Genomic DNA, 23,418 nt, shown 5'->3' on the forward strand with positions numbered 1-23,418 from the left:
TATTAAATATTTTATTTTTATTTTATGAAAAACATTGACCCATTTACAATACGCAAAGGCCAGGAAACCCATCCACTGTGATACTGCCTAAAGTGCTGAGCAGATTGGGTAATAAGATCAAAATTATAGTTGAAAAGAATCTTTCACTAAACCAACTACAAATCAGAAACATACAGTCAGTATTTACAGTTTTAATCATATTTCTGTAGCTCTGAATGAATGAATGGATGGATGGTAAAATAGATGGAATGGGGATGTTAAAGATAGACGATGCAATGGATGGATGGATGTAATTGATCAATGGATATAACCAACAAATAAATGGTTAGATGGGTGGATGGATTAATAGATGTTTTAGATAAGTCGCAAGTGATGTATGTGGATGGATGGATAGAATTTTCAATTCTTTTTTTCTGCTGCTTGAGCCTGCAGGAAAGAGAAGTGTTATTGTTATTTCAGCTCTCTCAACTATTTGTATGCAAATGTTTAATCTATGTGTGTTTGCCCCATTATTCCACTCATCAGATCATCACACACACCTTGAGTTTCTCCAGTAATCCTCCTTTCCCAAAGCCTCCAAAAGCACGTAACATTTTGGGAGTGGGTGGTTTTTGTCCGAACATTGCCAATCCCTTCTTCTTTTCTCCTTCATCTTTGACAGGAGCAGCTTTGCCTTTGGCCTTCATCAGTTTCCTGTGCAGAGAATGAATCATCCTTTATTGTAGCTACTGCATTTATCTATTAAATTTGTTCTTGAAGAAACAGTGCATGTTGCATGACCGTGACCCTTTGACTCACCGTCCCTTCCTGGCCAGCACTTTCTGAGACTCGGGGTAATGGACCAGGATGTCATTGAGATCTTTCTTATCCAGTACAAAAAGGTTGGCGAATCCGTGAGCAGCAACGTTTGCTGTTCTTCTGTTGCCTCCATCTTTTGCCGACTGTAAGAGACTGAAAATAAATGGAGTTTTTGTTTTAGAAACTTTTTATTAGACATTCTTGTTTTCATCATAAAGTTTAGTCAGTAATTTTTTATTCAGTAGGAATGCATTAAATTGATCAGAAGTGACAGTAAAGACATCTATACAAAAGATTCAGCTTTGTCATCACAGGAGTAAATAAAATGTAAAAAATATTATAAATTAAATTGTAATAATATTTGACAATATTACAGTATTTTTGATCAAATAAATGCAGCCTCTGTTAGATTCTTCTTTTAAAAACATAAAACATTTTACAGACCCCAAACTTTTGAACAGTATAGTACCTGATCTCTCCAAACACACAGCCTGCCTTTAGAGTCACGAACACAATCGTATTGTCCGGTCCCCCGATGACCTGCACCGCTCCAGCTTTAATAATATACATTTCTCTCCCAATGTCACCCTGCATGAAGCGATGGAAGACATTTGCCCATGATTACTGATTGAATTACTACATTCAATCAACATATCAGATACATGGATGATTATATTTGATGTTCTCACCTTCTTGCACACAAAGTCTCCTGGCAAGTACACAATGGATTTCAGACGTAGTAACATGTCCACAAGCATCTGGTTGTCACAGCCCTAGAAAAATATGTTTGAAATAGCATAAACATGAAATAAAAATTAACTCCTCACTTGTTTTCTATTTCTTTCATACTTTTTGATCATTCTATCATGCAGAGATAGTTGCCACCAGTAGGGAGCAGTAGAGGTGTTTTCTTTCACATGTTTTTATTATAGATTGCAGCAGGGATGATGATTTCTGAGGGCAAAACTTGGAAATGAGCATCTTCACAATTCTGGTTCCATTGTCCTAGTCATTGTTTTTTTTTAGTTAACTTTCTGATACGTGGCCCTGGACCATAAGGGTCGTAAGGGTCATTTTTTTTTTAAATTGAGATTTATACATCATCTGAAAGCTGAATAAATAAGCTTTCCATTGATTATGGTTTGATAGGACAATATTTGGCTGAGATACAACTATTTGAAAATCTGGAATCTGAGGGTGCAAAAAAAAATCGAAATATTGAAAAAAAAAATCACCTTTAAAATTTTGATATATTTACAGTTGGACATTTACTAAATATCTTCATGGAACATGATCTTTACTTAATATCCTAATGATTTTTTTTGGCATAAAAGAAAAATCAATAATTTTGACCCATACAATGTATTGTTGGCTATTGCTACAAATATACCTGTGCTACTTGTGACTGGTTTTGTGGTCCAGGGTCACAAAAAAGGCCTGTGGTGTTTTTTAAGCTTTTATTTATCTTTAAAGAGGCAGTTGTTAACAAGCAGATTTCATCAGATTGTCAGGGACATTAAACGTCATCACACCAAACAGATAAATCTACTCACTAGTTACATTCACAGCTTATCTGTGTTTAGCTCTTGCAAACTATTCTAACTCGAAATTTCAGGGAAAATAATTTAACTAAAGACTGAAAGAGTTGTCAGAACCGAAGCTTAATGCAACTGTGATTTGAATGTGGTGTAGTTTGATTATAATCAACGTTTAGTTTTTTCCTTCTGAATATTGTATTTCATAACAGTTGTGTTAATTTGTGAATATTATCATGATGAACAAAATGCGTAAGAATCATAAACATCCTCTTCCAGCTATTTTTGGCTGTACAAAACTGCTTGTTTTGCTGCTTGATATTGCAAACTGGTGTTTCTTACCATATTATTTTAATGTATTATCTTAATTATGAACACACTGGTTTGTAGCTCAAACAATTCGATTCTTTACTGCACTTTGTTATTCTTCTCGTTATTTCCCTACGGCGGCTAATGAACCGGAAGTCTCGCACATTCACAGAAAACGGCTTACTTCCACGTTGAAAAATAAGGTGGATAGAACCTTATTATTAGCTGAATGCTGTTTTGTCATTATTTTACTGACAATATTCAATTTTACCTTGAAGAGGTCGATCTTCTGGAAGGTAGCAAGGTTGATGTCAACAGCTATGGCTGTTCTCATCACCAGAGGCATTTTTTCTAATAACTCCGATTCATCTGCAGAAAAAAAAAGAGATGTTGTTGCATCTGATCCATAGAAATTAGCATCAATTTAGATTTATGGTAAGTGTATGAACTATAGGGGCAGTCGTGGCCTAATGGATAGATAGTTGGACTTGTAACCCGAAGGGGGTTTGAGTCTCGGGTCCGGCAGGGATTGTAGATGGGGGGAGTGAATAACCAACACTCTCTCCACCTTCAATACCACGACTGAGGTGAGACCCCTGAGCAAGGCAGAGCCCCCAACTGCTCCCTGGGCGCCGCAGCATTGGATGGGTTAAATGCAGAGCACAAATTCCGAGAATGGGTCACCATACTTGGCCACACATCCCTTCCACTTCCCTATCAGTCCAAAACTAGTTGTATTAATTGAGCACTTCAATTAGAAATTACAGCTCTTACCCAGCATGCCCTGGGAGTCCCAGGTGTAGTTGTACCAGGTGCGTACTCTGTTCTGCACCAGTTTTGGGATGGTGTAGGTGTTCATATACGCCACACAGGCGTCCATAGAAGCACGGAAGTAGGTCTGACCCGCTGTAGCTGCTCCAATAACATCTCTCATCTGGGTTTAAACAGATTTTGATCAATGGTGTGAAGTTATTATTCTATATAATCGTGATTAATTAATTATATATATTAATTTATTTACTTGTCCAATCAAGCTAGAGAAGACAAAGACTCCTGTGAAGAAGTTGACCAGCTGGAAGACGATCTCAAAGAGTGTAATGGGCTCGGGGAGACCTCCGATGGTGATCAGAGTACGGGTGGCAAAATAATAACAGCGGAGATACCTTGGAAAAAAAAGACAAAATTACGATATTTATTTATAGATATTTTATTTTGATTGTGTTTATTTTTTTATTTTCAAGTGTAAATTATAAAAATTTAAATAATAATTATCAATAATTAAATTTATTAATAGCTAGTATTTATGAACAATTTGAAATACCGACAAAGGGGGGAAAAAAAGTTCATACGCATTTCCTTTTCCATCATATGTCCATTTAGTGCTGCCCAGCCCCTCGTATTCTGATGCTACATAGTAAAGGCAGGAGTTTAAATGGAGACAGTAGAGCAGATATCCAGTAGTGCGGCCAACTCTGAAAAAACCCAGCATGACCAGTTTTATTATTGCTCATACATGCAGATATGGATTTAAACCCATCCCTAACCCTTGCTATTTCCTCATCATGATACCTCAAACTGTCCAGCTTGTTGAGGAGTGGTATGCTATGACTTTAAGTGGTTAGACTTTTAATTTTCACCTGGTGGGTGATAACACAGGCAAAAAAATCCCATATTCACTTAAACCATATCCAAAGACCAAAATATCAGAGTATTGAGATCAAGCAACCACCTAGCAACATGCTAAGCCACTCAGAAAAGTAGATTAGCATATAGAAATCACAGATACCTCCATATATACGCCTTAGCCATGACGCTTTCCAGACGATCGCTGAACTCAAAAAATGATTGATACTAAAAAGAAAGAAGGAATATGCACATTAAACAGAGCTCATTATCCCACATCTTGGATAGCAAGAACCAGCTGTACAAAGCAACACAACTAAAACTATTAAAAATAATTTTCATTAATTGAAAAAGCTAAAACAAATATTAGAAAAAAACTAAATTAGACATGTTGCCTTAGCAACTAACTGAAAAAAAAAGTTTGGGAAACTTTTAAAATAAAACTAAAACTGAAATAAAATAAACCCAAATAGAAATAAAAAAATAAAAATAAAGCTAAAATAAATATAAAATAATAGCATATTTTATATACATAATACTAAAATAACCCTTGTAAAAAAACAACAGCAACAACAACAAAAAAAAAACACATCAGAATGAAAGAAAACAGTTTTGGCTGGAATAGCTGAGTAACTGACCCGCAAAAACCTGTTCATCCTAAAGATTGATGTAAACCCAAAGTGTAAACACAGCAAGTCAAATGGTATGATGCTTATCAGATCTGTCTGTTGAGAGAAAATATCATGATAAAATAAAGTACATATATTACATATATTTACAAACTATTTACAGTTGTGCTCATAAGTTTACATACCCCTTGCAGAATGTGCAAAATGCTAACAATTGAAACAAAATAAGAGGGTTCATGAACATTGCATGTTATTTTTTATTTAGTACTGTCCTGAATGAGCTATTTCACATAACAGATGTACTCCACAAGACAAAATAATAACTGAATTTATAAAAATGACCACATTCAAAAGTCTACATACCCTTGAATCTTAATACTATTTGCCATTTCCTGGATGACCCACTACTGTTTTTATATTTTGTTCATGTGTCTCCTGTTGGTCCTGAGCAGTTCAACTGCCCGCTGTTCTTCAGAAAAATCCTCCAGCTCCTGCACAACTTTGGTTTTCCAGCATCTTCTGCATATTTGAACCCTCTCCAAAAGTGACCTTATGATTTTGAGATCCATATTTTCACACTGAGGACAACTGAGGGACTCAAACACAACTACAAAACGTGAAAAAAATTTAGTGATACTCAAGAAGGCAACACAATGCATTAAGAGCCGGGGGATGTGTAAATTCTTCTCATTTTGTTTAACGATCATATTTTTTCATTTAGCACTGGACTTCAGAAGCTACATAAATACTTCCCAGAAGACAAAATAAGTACAATTTGCCCTGATCATCAAATTCAAAAAGTTTTCACCTCCCGGCTCTTAATGCATTGTGTTGCCTTCTTGAGCATCAGTGTTTTCACGTTTTGTAATAGTTATGCATGAGTCCCTCAGTTGTCCTCAGTATTAAAAGATGGATTTCAAAATCGTACAGTCAACATTGGAAAGGGTTCAAATATGCAGAAGATGCTGGAAAAACAAAGTTGTGCAGGAGCTGGAGGATTTTTCTGAAGAACAGCAGGCAGTTGAACTGCTGGACCAACAAGGGACTCATGAACAAATATCACAAAATATAAAAACAGTCGTGGATCATCCAGGACATGACACATAGTAATATGATTCAAGGGTATGTTAACTTTTGAATGGGGTCATTTTTATAAATTCTAAAGTCTTGAGGAGTGTATGAAACATATGTTATGTGAAATATCTTATTCAGGACAGTACTAAATAAAAAATAACATGCAATGTTCATGATCCCTCTTATTTTGTTTCAATTATTAACATTTTGCACATTCTGAAAGGGGTATGTAAACTTATGAGCACAACTGTATATATAGATTGTACACACCTGAAATCTGGCAGATTCTCTGTACCTCTGTTTTGCCATTATTCTGTCTTTCTGAGGAAACAAATTTGTAGGCTTTTGAGTGGACGTCCTACTGTCACAATTCCAAAAGTGTAAGTGTTTAATGTATTATCTTAATACACCAAGATTCACTTACTATGATGTCTCCTGCTTTCACAAACTGTAAGCGCGGCTGAAACATGGTGATATCTATAATGTTCACAAGGTCTGCCAGGATGTCAAAAAAGATCCAGTAGGGGATGGTCACAGGCGTGTGGTACGGGAAACACAAACGTGCCGTGGCCAGCCAAACATTGTAGTTAAAAGCGACTGAGACGACACTCAGCCATTTAATATACCGCCGATCTGGAAAGAAGAACAAACATGTTTAGACCAATGTTTTATACTTCAAGAGGCATCTTCAGTTCTCATAGTGTCCTACCTGTGAAAGGGTCAATAGTTGTCCCCAAATATGAATCCATCTTGTCTTCGAAAGGTTTGAGAAGTGTGTCTATGCATGTGCATTTAATTTTTGGGCAGATGGCTTCAGCCGCCTCCTTATCGGCCTTTTCCTTCTCGGCTTTTAGCTTTTCCTCTTTCTCTTTCTTTTCTTTCTCCTCTTTTTCTTTCTTCGCCACTGCTTTCTTAGCATCCTCCTCTTTTTTCTTCTGCTCGGCCTCTTCTCGTTTTATTCTCTCCACTTCCTGCTTTCTGATCCAGTCTTCCTTTCGGTAAACCGGTGCTGGATATCAACAATTAGACTAAAGTTTAGAAGAGTACAAACAGATGAATGGATTCCCTGCTGGAAAATCCAGGTGGGGGCTAGTTTTTCATGTTTTGTTGCTTGGATAAAATTGGTAATTTATAGTCATTAGATGGTCCAAGCTGATGTAGATGGTTGATAAGAAGAACTAGCTGCTGGTTTTGATCTGGTAGACAGCAACAAACCAGCTATATTTTCCAAAAACCACCTTGACCACCTTAAACTAGAATGACCTGGTTCTTTCAGCAGGGTAAATGAGTCAAACCGTTAAAAACGTTAAGATTAGTCCTTGAGGAACAAAAAATGAGAAACACCTCCTAGATTACAGTATTGATATATCTTATCCATTAAACAGCAGTGTTCAGAGGGACTTTGGATGTGTTTGTAGTACTCACTGACAGGTGGGCTGTGCTCTGGGGATGAGGAGTAGGGGTCTATGACTTTCTCCTTGAAAAGCTCCGTCCTCTCCCGTAGTTTCTTCACAATGTCTCGTAGCTGGTCGTCACAGTATCTGTTGATGACGATGGGTGGAGTTGGTGGTGATGGTGCATCCTCACTACGTGAAAAAGACACATAGGAAAGTGGGCGCAATTATGTAAAAAAAAAATCACTAGTAGTAGTAACAGTACTAGAAGTTGTAGTAGTAATGGTGGTGGTAGTAGATTTAGACTACAGAAGGTCCTGAGGAAGTTCTGTTTTCCTGTTCTAAACCTGAGGCAGAAATGAAAGTCAAAGTTCGATTAATCAAGAATATTCAAGTCAAGTGAAATTAATTTGTATAGCACTTAAATACTCAGTACTCACAGTACTCATTGTTTCAAAGCAACATTACAGAAAAGCAAGATGTTGATGTTTATAATATCTTTATATCTTCATTCCTTATAGTCCTAGCTTACAGGGAACATTCTCGAAACATTATGCTCTCAAAGTTATGAACAAACATCCTTCCAATAACATTGAGAGAATGTTTGTTCAGAGTTATCTGGTCTTTAATAATGTTCCCATGCATTTAAAATAAAAGTGTTATTTATACACCATTCATGGAATGTTTTTAGTTGAATGTTTCCATAATGCTTACAAAATGGAATGTTCCCTTAACATGCCCCCCCCCCCCAAAAAGCAAGTTTTTAAAACATTTTTCAAAACTTGACATTTTGAACACTCAGAAAGATTTGTTATATGGTATAGCTTTATGTGAATATACCATGTACGCAGGTAAAGTAGAATGTACTATACATCCAACTTTTAATATATCACTGGCCGATAATAGATTTTACATTTTTTGACAATATTAAAATAAAGCATTTGAGATTTGCTATATAGTACATAATTAATGTAAGTGTAATATATGTGTCCGGGATATGCTCATAGTAGTTGTATAATTATGCGTGTTATAAATAAATTTGTTATGTGGTGATATTGAGAATTATGAACTCTGAACTGGTCTAGGTATGTAAACATACAGAGTATTATTCCAAAAGAGGGAAACTTGACAAAGCTTTGCAGATCTTTCACAGCTACAGCAAACACAAATCTCACATCCAAGACTTGATCTGATTTCAGAGGAAGTTCAGCAGCTGAACTCAGACGACACCTTGTTCAGTCACTACATGCTCAGCACTAGACAGTGTAAACCTGTACCTGGTCTATTTATAATAATTGTAATCAGAGCAACTCTGCTTTTGTGTCAAATCATGGCCTTAAATGGCTGCACGACTGTTGAGTTAAGATAAGGACTGTCCTGAAACACTCACATTTGTTCCTCTTTTCCAGCTGGTGCTGTCTTGTTTATTGTTTATCAGCTAAAATGGGCCCATGTGGTGAATTTAGTACTCAATTTAGTCTTACAGCAGACATTAGTATCATTGCATTCAGCACATATAACAATTGGAAAATGATGACTGCCTAGCATGGTTTGCTGAAATCAGTATAGAGTTAGCTTGATACTGACACAAAGAAAAATATAACAGAAAATAGAAACTCATGTTTGCACGTGAGGATGTTCTTGTGATCTTCTTAAGTCACAAATACAGCAGATCCCCTAATCTACTTTCAGCTACTTTTGGAGTCACACGCTGAACTTCACTGTGTGGAAGATGACAGCAAAGATCTGATCCATCCAAACCAACAATAACATGAATGGGCAAAGTCACTATAATTGAACTATTTAAACTTTCTGCTGCCAAGGATCTGCAAATATGATGATCCCCGTACCCATTCCTAAAATATAAAAAGCAGATTTGCATTCATAGTGTGTATAAAGAAAATGCTAAGTGTGATATTATTAGGCAAAAATTTTAAATTCGGTAAATGTTAATATTTATTTTTTATAATCAATATGAATTTATTTATATCTATTTAAATAAATACATATATTACATTATTACTAGAATTATTATAAATACATATATTATTTATTATATTCATATTATAATCAGCAATATTTCTGTATTTATTTATTTACTCAAAAATACTAGTTAAATACTACTTAAAATACTAGTTGTGATGTTATAAAAGACAACAATATCTAATTTATAGTAATATGTATTTTGTATAGAATATTTAATAATAATAATAATAATAATAATTTAAAATGATTATTTCTCAAAATGTATTATTATTTATAATTGTTTTGTCTATTTTTTCCTCTAAACCTTTTTTGTCAGCTTTTGTGGCTTCTGGTAGTGCTGTCAAATGATTAATCGCGATTAATTGCATCCAAAATAAAAGTTTTTGTTTACATAATATATGCGTGTTTACTGTGTTTATTTATGTATATATAAATACACACATACAGTATATATATATATATATATATATATATATGTGAAAATATATACATGAATATATTTATATTATTATTTTTTAGATTATATATAAATATATTTGATATATAAACATAACATATTTTTCTAAAATATATACATGCATGTGTTTGTATTTATATATACATAATAAATATACACAGTACACACACATATATTATGTAAACAAAAACTTTTATTTTGGATGCGATTAATCGCGATTAATCGTTTGACAGCACTAGCTTCTGGACCCCAATTTGAAAACCACGGACTCTAAAGTCTTTCAGTATAGTACACTACATACAATGAGAATATTTACAGGCAGTCTAAACTCTTACCCCTCTGCAGCTGTTTCTCCGGGATTGGCTGGATCTGCTGGTTTGGCATCTGGCTTAGGGGGCTCTGGAGCAGGTGCAGGTGCTGAAGCTGGTGCTGGAGCTGGAGCTGGAGCTGGAGCTGGAGCTGGTGCAGGAACTGCTTATAAGAAACACAGGTCAGAATTAGTTATTTTTGGGATAATATGATTTGCTCATTTATGGATTAGCACATAATTATAGACAAACTGTGAACAGAAAAAAAAATCTATAATTATTAACAGTTTATGTGCATGGGGACCTTAACACTGTTTTAAGTTTTAATAGGTTTAGCTTCAGCTTCTCCTGACATGCTGTTAATTAATAAAGTACTTTAGCAAGGGGTCAATTATGCTTTTTCATCCAACTCTTCAAATGAGAATGTCTCCAGGATTCCAGATGGATACTGTCCCTCTTAAAAATGTTCACTGAGAATTGCAGTTTCCCTTAATGGAACATCATCTCATGAAATGAAGATGGATGAAGACTCACCGGCGGGCTTTTCCTCCTTTTTCTCTTCTTTTTTTTCTTCATCTTTCTTTGCATCTGCATTTTCCTCCTGTTAACACCGAAAATGTTTTTCTTTCTTTCTTTATCACAACACATCTCCAGTTTATAGCAGTGATGTTTGAACGAATGAGAGGTGTGTAATAAGCTGTTTTACACTCAGTGAAAGGCTGCATCAGCTGACAACGAGTAAGACATGCAAATATAATATACTTGAAAACATTTAAAAGACAAAAACAAACAAACAAAAAAAATCCAGCTAGCTGCAACAGTTCTAATTTGTGTTTACTTTAAATTGAAGAGCTAAAATAACTAAACAAATTAAAACGGCAAAAATAACAAAATTACTAAAACTTTCAAATTAAAGTGAAAACAGAAAATATATAGTATATCAATAATACTAAAACAACAGTTGCGGGCATTACTACAGACATGCTGGCATACAGTAATGGTTTTATATATTAACAATATTTAGAGCATAAATACATGTAAACATAATTTGATTCCTCAACTACCATATACTATAATGTAATATATTATTTATATTTATTTAATTATCAATAGTTATTTAGGGCGTCAGATGATGGATATTTATATGTTTAATATATATTTCAGACTAATTTAAAAAGTACCAGAGACAATTTCCCTTTTAAAGAGTAATTATGTCACAGTCTCTAAGAAATTACTTGCTCTTTTAACATGTACAAATGTCTATGGATCCTTCCATTCCCACATAAATGTCAAAAACATTATTAGCTATTATTAACTATTTAAATTCACATAGTTTATTTAAATAGCTTATTCTTTGAGCTGGCTTTCCAGTAAACCAAGATACATTTATTTGTGCTAAAGCCAGGTGGTCGTACCTTTGTCGGAGGAGCAGGTGCTGGGGCAGGTGCAGGTGAAGGTGACGGCGCTGGTGTCGGAGGTCCAGGGTTCTGAGCTACTGTGGCCACAGTTTTGGGCCGAAAAAGAGTTTTCAAGGTGCTAAACATGGCTGCACTGTCTCGAGCGGGCACGCGATCCCATCCAGATTTATTCCTCCACGCTCCTTATCCACCTGTCGCTGATGTGTGAACTCCAACCTGCTTCAATTAATTCTTAGAGCTCTATTAATTCCCTCTTAGGAACGGCCCTTTTCCTGGCGTTCACCACAGTTTGACTGACCTATCACTGGCCTTCTCACTTTCAGTCAACCAATCACAATCCTTCTATTAAAACTGCATTATAGGGTGAGCTGCAAAGGCCCATTTCTATTTGTAAAACCAAATCTGCACTGCTTTTTGACTGATATGGGAGATATTTGCCGCATTATTGACTCACATTTGATTACTCAAAGTATGCCAGACAGCACTTTAATAGAGCATTTGTGGGCTATACTGGAGCTGCGAGCTATTTCTGCTCTGTTTGTGCTGTGGGTCCACATTTAGAAGGACCACTTAGTTAATTAATACTCTCAATGTCCCTGCCAGACTAAAGAGATTAACTGTGAGATCCCACGGCAGATTGACTCAACTACCAGTCCTTAGCTGAGAGCATGAAGGCTACGTTAACTCTCAAGCATAGATAAAACTCAGTAGTGTCAGAAATGATGTTCACTGTACTATGCAATTACAAAACATGTCTTTTATTTAAGTCTCAGTACAAAATAGATCTACAATCATACTGTTTTAGAAGGAATTGAAACAAATTCAATCAAATAATGCATGTATTATTGGTAATATGATTCATTAATTGGCAAGTACTGCAGTTAGCAAGGAAAAAATGTAGGTTTTACATTTAAAATATGTAGGTTATTTTAAAGGGAATTAAATATTCTAAGAGACACATTTAATGTATTTCATGTGATTATTGACGTTCTGATGTAGCGGCAGTCTGGAAAAGAAAAATATAAAGAAAAATTTACTCTTTTTGAACCATCTTTTTTGTAATAATATAATGTTGCATTATACATCTAAAGTTCAATGTTTTATTCAATATACAGTACCACTAAAACCTTTGGGGTTTTAAAAAATGTTTTAAAAAAGAAATCTCTTTTACACTAAAAGTAAAGAGTAATATTGTGAAATATTTTTTTAAATCTTTTAATACAATTACATTTTTTTCTATTTTATTTATTTATTTTAAAACGTAATTTATTCCTGTGATCAAAGCTGAATTTTCAGCATCATTACTCCAGTCTTCAGTGTCACATGATCCTTCAGAAATCATTCTAATATGCTGTTTTGCTGCACAAGAAACCTTTATTAATATTATTATCAATGTTTAAAACAGTTGTGCTGCTTAATATAGAGGAAACCATGATACGTATTTTAATATTCTTTGTTAAATAGAAAGTTGAAATGAACAGCATTTGTTTGAAATAGAAATCTTTTGTAAAAAATATATGTTTTCACTGTCACTGTTGATTAATTGAATGAATCCACGCTGAATAAAACCATAAATTATTTTCAAAAACAGTAAGAACAAAACATGTACTGGCCCCAACATTTTAAACGGTACTGGATGCTGTAATATATCTTAGAATTCCTTACCCTAAGTCTGTCAATAAATCCTTTTTTGGTAAATGCTCCTCCAGCAAAGGCACGCAAAAGTTTGGGAGTGGGAGGTTTTTGTCCGAACATAGCCAGTCCTTTCTTCTTTTCCTCGTCAGCTTTAGCAGCAGGAGGTGGACCCTTGGCTTTCAGCAGTTTCCTGTGAAATGGTGTTAACCAGTATTTTAGATTTCCCTATTGTAGGTTAGTGAGGAGGAGTAGGGCTCAAGACCATGTGTACAGTAAGTGATGATTCAAATAATCAGTGAATTGGTAAGTGAACAGGTTCATTAAAAGAACCATCTAAACAAATCAGTTCGCTAAAATGAAACACTTTCTTAATCAGTATTTTTGCCTTCCTATTCAATAAAAATTGTTTAAAACAAGACATTTACTTCAGAAGCTGAGTGAGTAAATATTAAGGCTTACGGTGGGTTTATTTTCTTACCCCATTAGAAAAATCTAACACAGTTAAGTGAGTTAATGCCTTACTGCCTTCCCAAGTCTTGTTCTTAACGATATTTAGATTTAGATATTTAGTTTATTGGGAAAAAAAAATAATTTTCTCACTGCTCACTGTAGGTGCATCTATATGAATGTCTGACTGAAAGAATCATGTGACAAAACTCACCGTCCCTTCCTGGCCAGCACTTTCTGAGACTCTGGGTAGTGAATCAGGATGTCATTGAGGTCTTTCTTATCCAGTACGAAGAGGTTGGCGAACCCATGTGCCGCTACATTAGCGGTTCTTCTGTTTCCTCCATTGGCTGAAGACTGTAGCAAACTGGGGTGGATTATAAACACAAGTTAATTCATGACGTGTAGTTCTAAAGGCAGATTGTCATTTAGATAGCTCACCTGATCTCTCCGAACACACAGCCTGCCTTCAGAGTCACAAACACAATCTTATTGTCCGGCCCACCAATGACCTGCACCTCTCCGGCCTTAATGATGTACATTTCCTTTCCAATGTCACCCTGCGGAGAAGCAGGAGAGTGAAGACCTGATGTGCTTGGTGTCTATAAATAAAAGACAATATAACTCACCTTCTTGCACACAAAGTCTCCAGGCAAATACACAATGGACTTTAGCCTCAATAACATGTCCACAAGCATCTGGTTGTCACAGCCCTGCGAGGAAAAAAACACAGAAGCATCAGCCAGCTGATGATGCACAGCTCACCACTGTTTGTTTCCTTCTCTAAATCAAGCCCACCTTAAATAAGTCGATCTTTTGGAAAGTAACAAGGTTTATGTCCACAGCGATGGCTGTTCTCATCACCAGAGGCATCTGTTCTAGAAGCTCCGACTCATCTGAAAGAAGCCAAACCTTAATCAGCAAGACCCTGATGTCACTGATATTCATTTCAGATATTTTTATATTTTACATGAGAACTTAATTTTTACCCAGCATGCCCTGGGAGTCCCAGGTGTAGTTGTACCAGGTCCGCACTCTGGTCTGAACCAGCCTGGGGATGTGGTTTGTCACCATGTATGACACACAAGCATCCATAGATGCACGGAAGTACGTCTGGCCAGCAGTAGCAGCTCCAATAACATCTCTCATCTGTAAAATCAAAGATTTATATATCTGCTAAGGATGCACCATTATGATGATTCTGGATGATACTGAAAAACTGATGATAATTTCATGTTAAAACCAGTAAATGATAAATGGCCGATATTAAAATTCTATACTTTTTAAATTATATTTTGAAAAAATACTATTTTTTATATAAAATTAACACATTATACTGTACAGCAAGAAAATGGATATTCATTTTGAGATTTGTTAAAGAATCCATTTAACATTGTAATACAATAATTATTGCTTTTTATTTATTTATCTATTTATTTATGTTTTGCACCATTATTAAAATTCTGGCCCATAACTGATAAATGGCCAAGACTAAAATTGTATACTATTTGGTCTAAATAAATTCAAAATAAAACAATAAAAACCAAAATGAACCATTTTAAATGCTACAAGTGAATTTAGGCATCACTATATTATACTGTACAGCATGAAAATGTATATTTATTATGGGATTTATTAAAGATTACATTTATTAGTGTTGTAACATTATTGTTTTTTGCACCGATATTAAAATGATGCCGATATTGATAAACCAATAATTATTTTTATGTTATTGCTGATAACTGAAAAATGGCTGATATTACTACTTTTTCTGAATAAATTCAAAATAAAACACTGATTAACTTTAAACTACTGTTAGATGACAGCAAAAGTAATTAAAATGTAAAAATAGCATAAATGGGCCTACACAATTATATTTCCAATATAAGCTGAATAAATAAATAATTGAAAAAAAAAAAAAATATGAGAAATGATCTCAATATAATCTGTAACATCTAGTAAAGAAGTACGTGACACATCTTATATTCTTAAACAATAGGTGCCCCATTACAATAAATCAACATGGTTACTGACAGGAGAACTGGATGAGATCTATGATACGATTGGCTGTCTGGGATTAGGGGGAGGAGCTCATGATGTTTACATCATCACATCATGTACCTGTCCAATCAAACTTGAGAAGACAAAGACACCAACAAAAAAGTTTGCTAACTGAAAGGTGATTTCAAAGACTGTATAAGGCTCAGGCAGACCACCAATGTTGATCAGAGTCCGCACGGCAAAATAGTAACTGCGCAAGTACCTGAGAAAGAGAAAAAGACAAAAATTCAGAATGTAATGAATAAAAACATCCTTCAGTCCTTACTGAAGATTCAAACACATTACAGCATCAAAACAGCAGACATCAAAACACTGAGCAAAGCCAAGGCCAAGCAAGAAAGCCAAGCGGGGAAAAAAATCCAAACTGAGCCAAAACCCACCAAACGCTTCAGGAGCATAAGCTTTAGAGACAAAAACTTTGGAGACAAAACGTCTACCTGGCCAAGAATGATGGACAAAAACAGGGCACCAAAAAAATAGTTGGTCATCTGAAAGATCTGACCGAACATGGTCTCAGGGAAAGGAAGTTCTGCGATCATCAGAAGGGATTTCTCCGCATAGAAGAAACACCTCAGGTAGCTATGAGAATATGAAAAAAAAATCCAAAACCTTCAATACTAATTTAAACTACCAATTTTTTTTTTTTGTTAAACTTGAACTGTGAATGGAAGAAAAAAAATACAGGAAAAAAAATACATTACATTACAATTCTGTTTGGTGCTGCCAATGGCGTAGAAATGATATAACACTGTAAAAAAATGCAGACCTTACAACTCAAAATTGTCTAGTGACTGATTACATCTAAACTTTTCCATTGGCCAAATTGTAATTTCTGCTATCAATTGTGGCAACAGTCTGTTAACATTGGCTCAATGAGAAATAATATGTTGAGCCAATGGAAAAATTTAGATGTAATCAGTCACTAGAAAATTTTGAGTTGGGAGGTCTTTTTTTACAGTGTACTTCACCTTTACAAAAATAATCAAATCTGAAAGCATCTGAAAGGTAGATGGAATTACATACGCGCTGCCTTCTCCGCTGTACACCCATTTGGTTGTGCCAATCCCCTGGTAGTGAGATGCCACGTAGTAAAGACATGCGTTGAGATGGAGAATAAACATCAGGTATCCAATAGTGCGAATTACTCTTTAAAAAACAAAGGAGAGTTATGGTTACAATGATTTATAACAGTGTTTTTTTCTAGTTATGTCACACTTCAAAATATTTTAGCAGGTAGAAATTGCTATTTGTGAGTAAATAGGAATAATAATAATAATCAAAAATCACAAGCAACTAAAAAATGGAATCCAGAGCTGAATTAAAATGTCTTTTAAATCTGCAATTCCTGAGTTTAAATTGGGATAATGAACCGGACGTAGAATGGCAATTCAAAATTGAGCATGTAGAATCAAAGAAATCAAAGAAATTTGCCTATGGAAATGTGGACATTATTTATATGTTACATTTAAAAATGAACTTTTTTGGACCATGTAGGATGAATGCATTTTCCAGAATACTCAAATTTTGAATGCTCATAATTAAGCCAAACAACATTTAAATTCCTGTGGGGTTGCAACTCAATTGAAAAGCTGTTAATTGATAAATTCAGATTTTTTGCCCATCCCTTATAGAACCAGCCATCCAGATCAACTTTTAACTAGTAAAGCATTGCTTACAAACCTCCAGATGTACGCTTTGGTCATGATACCTTCAAGACGGTCACTGAACTCAAAAAAACTTTCAAACTTAAGAAGAAAACATAAACAAAACAAGGTTAAGGCAAATTCAAAAATATCATCAGCTCATGAATGATTATGCATCAGCATCTCATAGCCAATCACGACTCCTGCCAAAACACAGGTGTTTATAGAAACTGCAGTGTTCATTACCTTCATCATACGATTGATCCTGAAGAAGGACTTGAATCCAAACGGGAAATATAACAGGTCCAAAGGCAGGACGGATAGAACATCATTCTGAAAGGACAGGAAATATTTCATGGCTTTATATTGGGGGATAAAATGCTATTTGGAAGATGAAAGTCAACTGAAATATCTGCAGTACCTGAAACCTTGACGATTCTCGATATTTCTTTTTAATCACAACTCTGTCATACTGAAATAAAATTGTGAAAATGAGAGGTAATCATTAATAGTATTAGAATTTAATAATAGAACATACAGTAGAAGTCTATGGGGCAATACATATTAAACTTTAGCATATAAAGATATTTTACTGTGCAAACAGAAAATGAAACTGTCAATGAATCATTTTGTTAAACATAATTTTTTTTCTTACAATGATGTCACCCCCTTTACAGAACTGCAGTCGTGGCTGGAAAACTATTATGTCAATGACATAGATGATGTCAGCAATGATGTCCAAGGTAAACCACATAGGAATGACCGCGGGGTCATGATATGGGAAGGCCATACGGACCGGTATGAACCACAGGTTATAGTTGAAGGCAATGGTCACCAAGCTTAGCCAAGCAATATACCTGCGGTCTGTTGAAAATCACAAGAAAAAAGCAGAAGAAAGCATAGAAACGTGGTAATTTTATTTAACTTTCAGAGGGATTGGTATGGTAATGTACAATGTTAATGTATTTGGTCTTGGCAGAATAGATCTGCTACGCTGCTGCTGTGGCAGAGCAAACACCGAGACTTGCTACTGCCAATACATCCACAACATGCTGCTATGAGCATGTAGGAAATACTGCTGCTGCACATATAACATACATTAAATAACCCCCTATAGCATACATGAATCACCTCGTAGCAGATCTATACAGGTGGAGCTGGGGAAGTTGGAGGGTTTCTGAAGTGCGCTGCCAAACTGCTACAACATACACAAGCCAGGTATTTGAATACTGAGCAGTGAGCTCATTGGCTACTAATGCAGAAGAAAACCAATCAGCTGTGCCATGTGATAATGATGTAATTAGGTCAGAATGAGTTAGACCTATCGGACTGCAGCAACTAGAGTTTCAGGCCAGAACTCTGTATGTATGCATATTCAGACGTAAGCATATTTGGAAATGTAACCTGTGAACGGATCGATGGAGGTGCCCAGTCTTTTGTCCATTCTGTCCTCGATGGGCTTCAGCAGGAAATCTACACAGGTGCACTTCATTTTTGGGCAGATGGACTTCTGCTCTGTGTCTGTCTTGTCATCTTTTTTCTCCTCCTTTTTTTCCTCTTTCTTTTCCCCAGGCTTGTCTGCTTTTTTCTTCTCCTCCTCCTCTTTCTTCTTCTTTTCTTCCTCCTCTTTCTTTTTTCTCTCTGCCTCCTCTTTCTTTTTCTTCTCCTCCTCCTCTTTTCTTTTCTTGTCCTCCTCTTCTTTTCGTTTCCGCTCCTCCACCAATTTCAAGTAGTCATCTTTTCTCAGGACGGGCGCTGGAACAAACACAAAACACTTCTTACTGGTGACTGTCTTGTCATATTTACATATTTCAGCTGTAGTGGTCATTAATTGCAGAAGCATGGATTGATTTGTACTCACTGACTGGAGGGCTGCGCTCTGGAGAGGATGCATAGGGGTCAATGACCTTTTCTTTAAACTGTTCAGTCCGTTGCCGGTAATGCTGAACAATCTCAATCAGTTGAGAATCAAAATGCTTACTTATCACAATGGGCCGGGACTCAGGGGAAAGGGCCTCCTCACTATAACAATCAGATAGAGAATAACACAAGGTAAAATCAATATTATTAAACATATACAGTGATGGCCAAAATGATTAGAACACTATTTTCACCAGCTTCTGCAAGATGCTTCAAGAAACCTACCTGCAAAGCTACCTGAGAAACTATGCGCAAGTGCACCTAGGGCAAAAGCTGCTTTAAACGCAAAGCATGGTCACACCAAATGTTGATTTAATTATATTTAATAGAAGTTAAATCTATTTATGACATTATTTTTGACAGCATCCTCATTTTACAGCATTTTTACACAAGTGCCTAAAACTTTTAATAGTCCTGTAGCTTTGCAGGTAGGTATCTTGAAGGATCTTGGAGATGTTGCCACAGTTCTTCTGGATTTAGTCTGTCTCAGTTTCTTGATGTCATTCCAGACAGACTGGATGATGATGATCAGATCAGATCTCTGTGTGGAGCACTCGCTGTTGTCAGACTCCTTATGCATGCAAACAAAAATCTCACTGGATTACAATTAATGGCAAAATTAATGTTTGGAAATGTAAACATATTTCCTACTGACACTTTACAGTAAAAGATATAAATAACTGACTTAAAAACATTTGTATCTGGTGAAAATAATACTAGTGTTCTAATAATCTTACTTGGCCACCACTGTAGTAATATTTCACTTAATAAAATGGCATCCCAGATAGCAAGGTGATGACATGATTCAGTGTAGATTCAGTGTTGGTCTGCTATCTGGGATTTGAAATCCTCAACTTCCATAAACTTTAAAGAAACATATATTGCATATAATATAATCCACATTAAAATACATTTTCCAATAGGCTAATTGTAACAATGAACAAAAGCTGTAATTTCAAGCTGTACCTCAGTCTGTAAACAATACAGTAACACACTGGAAGTCTATGGGGCAAGGTATTGTGGAAGGTTTAAAAGGAGAAATATATACAGACTGTGCTTTTATAGCAGTCCTTATAATAATTCTGCCATAAAAAAAGAAAGAAAGTTATTTAAGCGCTAAAGTTGTCTAAATCATATGTGATAAGGTTGATAATGTAAACGCCGGTCGTCTTATATACAGTTTCATTTACTACTTATAATACTAATATTTGTGGTAAAACGTGTTTTTATTATTTTTTAATGAACAAAATGTGTATTTGAGCTGTAAAGCGGTCTAAATGCTTTTTAGTAGGTATTTTTACGTTGCCCCGGGTAGGCTATTCATTGGATCCGTGTAAACACGACTTTTGCTTGTTCATACTAAAAAACTTGAAATTACCTGTAACTATTTTTACAAGAGCTGAAACTGTTGATCTGAATTCTGCTTGTATATGCTGACCTGTGCTGGTCATGACGGCTCATTACAAGTGTAAGTGAAGACCCAGTCCTTTTGTTTTGAGTAAGTAGGCCTACATGTTAGTGTTATTAGTGCAAAATACTTTACATGATACATATTGCACTGTCCTTCAAATAAACAGAAGGATTGTCTTGTCAAATTCAATTCAATTCAATTCATTTAAAACTCTGCTCCAGTGAATGTGAATATATTTTGAGGATCATATCCTTCATAAAACTACTCTGGCATTCTTCCACTGTTGGTGATGGTTTTATTTTTGTTTTCTAAACTTAAGTAGCTCCAGGGATCTTCTTATATCAAACACACTGTAAATCTTGTAATCTTGCTCTCAGCTCCTTGTCTCATAATCTTCCAGGTCTCTGCTGCACAGTCTTGGATCTGATGTACAATGTTTGCACTGATGACTTACTCACACGCTGTTCTGTCACTTACTGTGAGTCCTTTCCAAGACAATGAGAGTGTATTTGATTAGCCAAGATTAATTAAAGCTTATCAATCACACTCAGGACATTAGGACTTTCTCTTGGCACTTATAGCACAAACAAGTATTTAATAAAGTCAACATAAAATCAATCTCAATCCTATTTATTTTCTTGCTGATATATATGACCAATTGCAACCTGATTTGTCAGATAAAAATGGTATTAATTTTACCCTTCAGCAGGTGGCTGGCCATTGGCCGGGTCTGCAGGTTTCTCCTCTGGTTTGGGGGCCAGTTCTGGTGCTGCTGGTTCTGGTTTTGAGGCTGGTGCTGCTGGTTCTGGAGCCAGCGCTGGGGCTATGAAGAAAATAGTTATTTAAAAGTTATTTTTCTTTATGATTCCCAACTGAAGGAAGATTTGGGTCACAGATGGAGGAGTGACCCCTGAAGCAGCTTACTGACCATCACATGCTACTGATCCCATAACAAACACTACTGCAAGCAACCTGTGACAGACTGTGAGAATTATTTCAAATGCCTCTCATCTGGAAAATATCTTCTGCAGGTGCTTACACAATGAATGATGAGATCATTTAGTGGATAATTACAATGATAACAGATGACTTACCAGGGCCTTCATCATCTTTCTTGTCTTCATTTTCCTTGTCTGCAGGTTTTTCTTCCTGCCGGGTGCAGAGATTAATCATTATCCCAGAGCGCTTTTGCATTTATAAAAACATTCTCATAAATGACGCACGATGGCTTCTATTATTTATAGATTGTTGAGCTAAATTGTCTATTTTAAATTACTCAAGCCTTTAGCTTTAGCTTTTACATTTTTAAATGATGTTAGAAGAACACTGCTTGTCCTTTACATGTTTTTTAAGATATGAAGCATATAATGAGTGATATGAAGTATTTAACATTATTTTGGGGCTAAATATTCAATTATGCATTTTAATGAACTTTTTAACTAACCTTTTAATGTAAAAAAAAAAACTTAAGCCATAAAAAAACTTCTGCTATGCTTCTGCTTTCATTTAGTTTAACTGTACTAAAATAACTAAATCTAAAATTGAAATAAAAATTATAAAGACATATTTAAAAAAAGCATATTAGTATTCTTAGCTAAGTTAAAATGATAGCTAAAATGTTTACTACATTTTAGCAAAACATTTTTAATTTATTACAAGATAAAAATCAGCAGAAATTGTAATAAAGTGCATTATGAGTCACTTGTACCTACCTTTGCAGGGGCCGGAGCAGGAGCCGGTGCAGGGGCCGACCTAGAGGCCGAGGCCGGGGTGGGACCCACAGTTGGACCCCCGATGATCTTCTTCAGCTTGCTGAACATGGCTCAGTGGCAGGCAGTGTCTGAGAAGATCTCTGTTGTGTTTATCCTTCTTGTGTGACCACGACTCCAGTCCTGCTAATGTTGCTGCCTGATGCAATTAGCACTTTTAGACCACTAATACCCATCTACAAACAGACCTCAGAAGTGAGTTCAGCCCGCAATTCATCACAGTGTCTGTCAACTGCAGAGTGAGTTCAAAACACACCTACAGCAACAGATTTGATATAGATATTAATATTTCATTGCTGCACAACTATTATATCATTTTATATAGAAGTTAGAAAACATGTAATGTGTTGACAAATAAACAAAAGAAGTTAAAGTGCTTGTTTCTGGTCAGTATAAACCATAAATGTGTAAAGTTTGATTCACATGTTTGTATAGCGTTCACAGCGTTTCTAAATCTCCATGTAGTTTGTCATTGAGCTCTGAGTAGATTTCTCTGGTGGATCTGTGAGCTGTTCTGCTGGATTAATTCGGCTCGTATGGAGCAGTGGACCACTTACTTAATTAAACCTTATAAGCTTTTAGTTCAGCTGAGGAGATTTACTGTTGTGGTTTCACTGGGAACAGATGAGGTTAACAAGAAGTAGAAAAGACGTCTTTGATCTTACAGACCTTCCATCTCTTTATTCTGCACATTTTCCCTTTTAAAATTCAAAGCCATGTTAATTTTATATTTTTGTTTCAGTGGTTAAACCGGGTCAGACAAGAATAGAGTAGATCTTTATCATGAGTTGCTGGTCATTTCTTATTGGGCAAATTATTATTCATATTCTATTAAGGTTAGTTGTTATTAATTTTTTTGAATTAGCGTTTATTTTATTTTCATTTTAATTCTAAATTAAATTTTAGTCATTTTTTGTGCTTTAACAATTGAATGCGCTTTTGTCATTTTTATTTTGAAACATTTTAATGGTGTGCTTTTTATGTAGATTTGTTTTATTTGA

General features: G+C 35.4%; 1 protein-coding gene across 1 annotated transcript; it reads right to left on the minus strand.

Moving 5' to 3' along the window:
• Window positions 1-24: 24 nt before the first annotated feature.
• LOC306865314 (uncharacterized protein) lies at window positions 25-22,507 on the minus strand. Its single transcript, XM_079409863.1, has 34 exons — window positions 22,361-22,507; window positions 21,743-21,797; window positions 21,348-21,471; window positions 19,179-19,339; window positions 18,722-19,072; window positions 17,973-18,181; window positions 17,739-17,789; window positions 17,564-17,650; window positions 17,355-17,419; window positions 16,698-16,820; window positions 15,735-15,876; window positions 14,603-14,762; window positions 14,412-14,509; window positions 14,243-14,326; window positions 14,055-14,173; window positions 13,828-13,980; window positions 13,197-13,356; window positions 10,648-10,714; window positions 10,141-10,276; window positions 7,394-7,554; window positions 6,678-6,977; window positions 6,393-6,601; window positions 6,239-6,289; window positions 4,904-4,990; window positions 4,429-4,493; window positions 3,992-4,114; window positions 3,664-3,805; window positions 3,417-3,576; window positions 2,914-3,011; window positions 1,488-1,571; window positions 1,268-1,386; window positions 799-951; window positions 540-693; window positions 25-426 (listed from the first exon to the last, which is right to left on the minus strand). The coding sequence occupies exons 1-34, from the start codon at window positions 22,466-22,468 to the stop codon at window positions 400-402; spliced, it is 4,386 nt and encodes a 1,461-aa protein (XP_079265989.1). The 5' UTR covers window positions 22,469-22,507; the 3' UTR covers window positions 25-399.
• Between the last annotated feature and the right edge of the window lie 911 nt (window positions 22,508-23,418).

Source organism: Barbus barbus (genome assembly GCF_936440315.1).
Source record: "Barbus barbus genome assembly, chromosome: 46".
In the NCBI taxonomy this organism is placed as follows: domain Eukaryota; kingdom Metazoa; phylum Chordata; class Actinopteri; order Cypriniformes; family Cyprinidae; genus Barbus; species Barbus barbus.

Coding starts and splice junctions, on each gene's coding strand:
- LOC306865314 (XM_079409863.1), bottom strand. CDS start 22,468: ATGTTCAGCAAGCTGAAGAAGATCATCGGGGGTCCAACTGTGGGTCCC. Junction 14,174..14,242: donor GAGACTTTGTGTGCAAGAAG/GTGAGTTATATT, acceptor GCTTCTCCGCAG/GGTGACATTGGAAAGGAAAT. Junction 6,602..6,677: donor AACTATTGACCCTTTCACAG/GTAGGACACTAT, acceptor TCTTCTTTCCAG/ATCGGCGGTATATTAAATGG.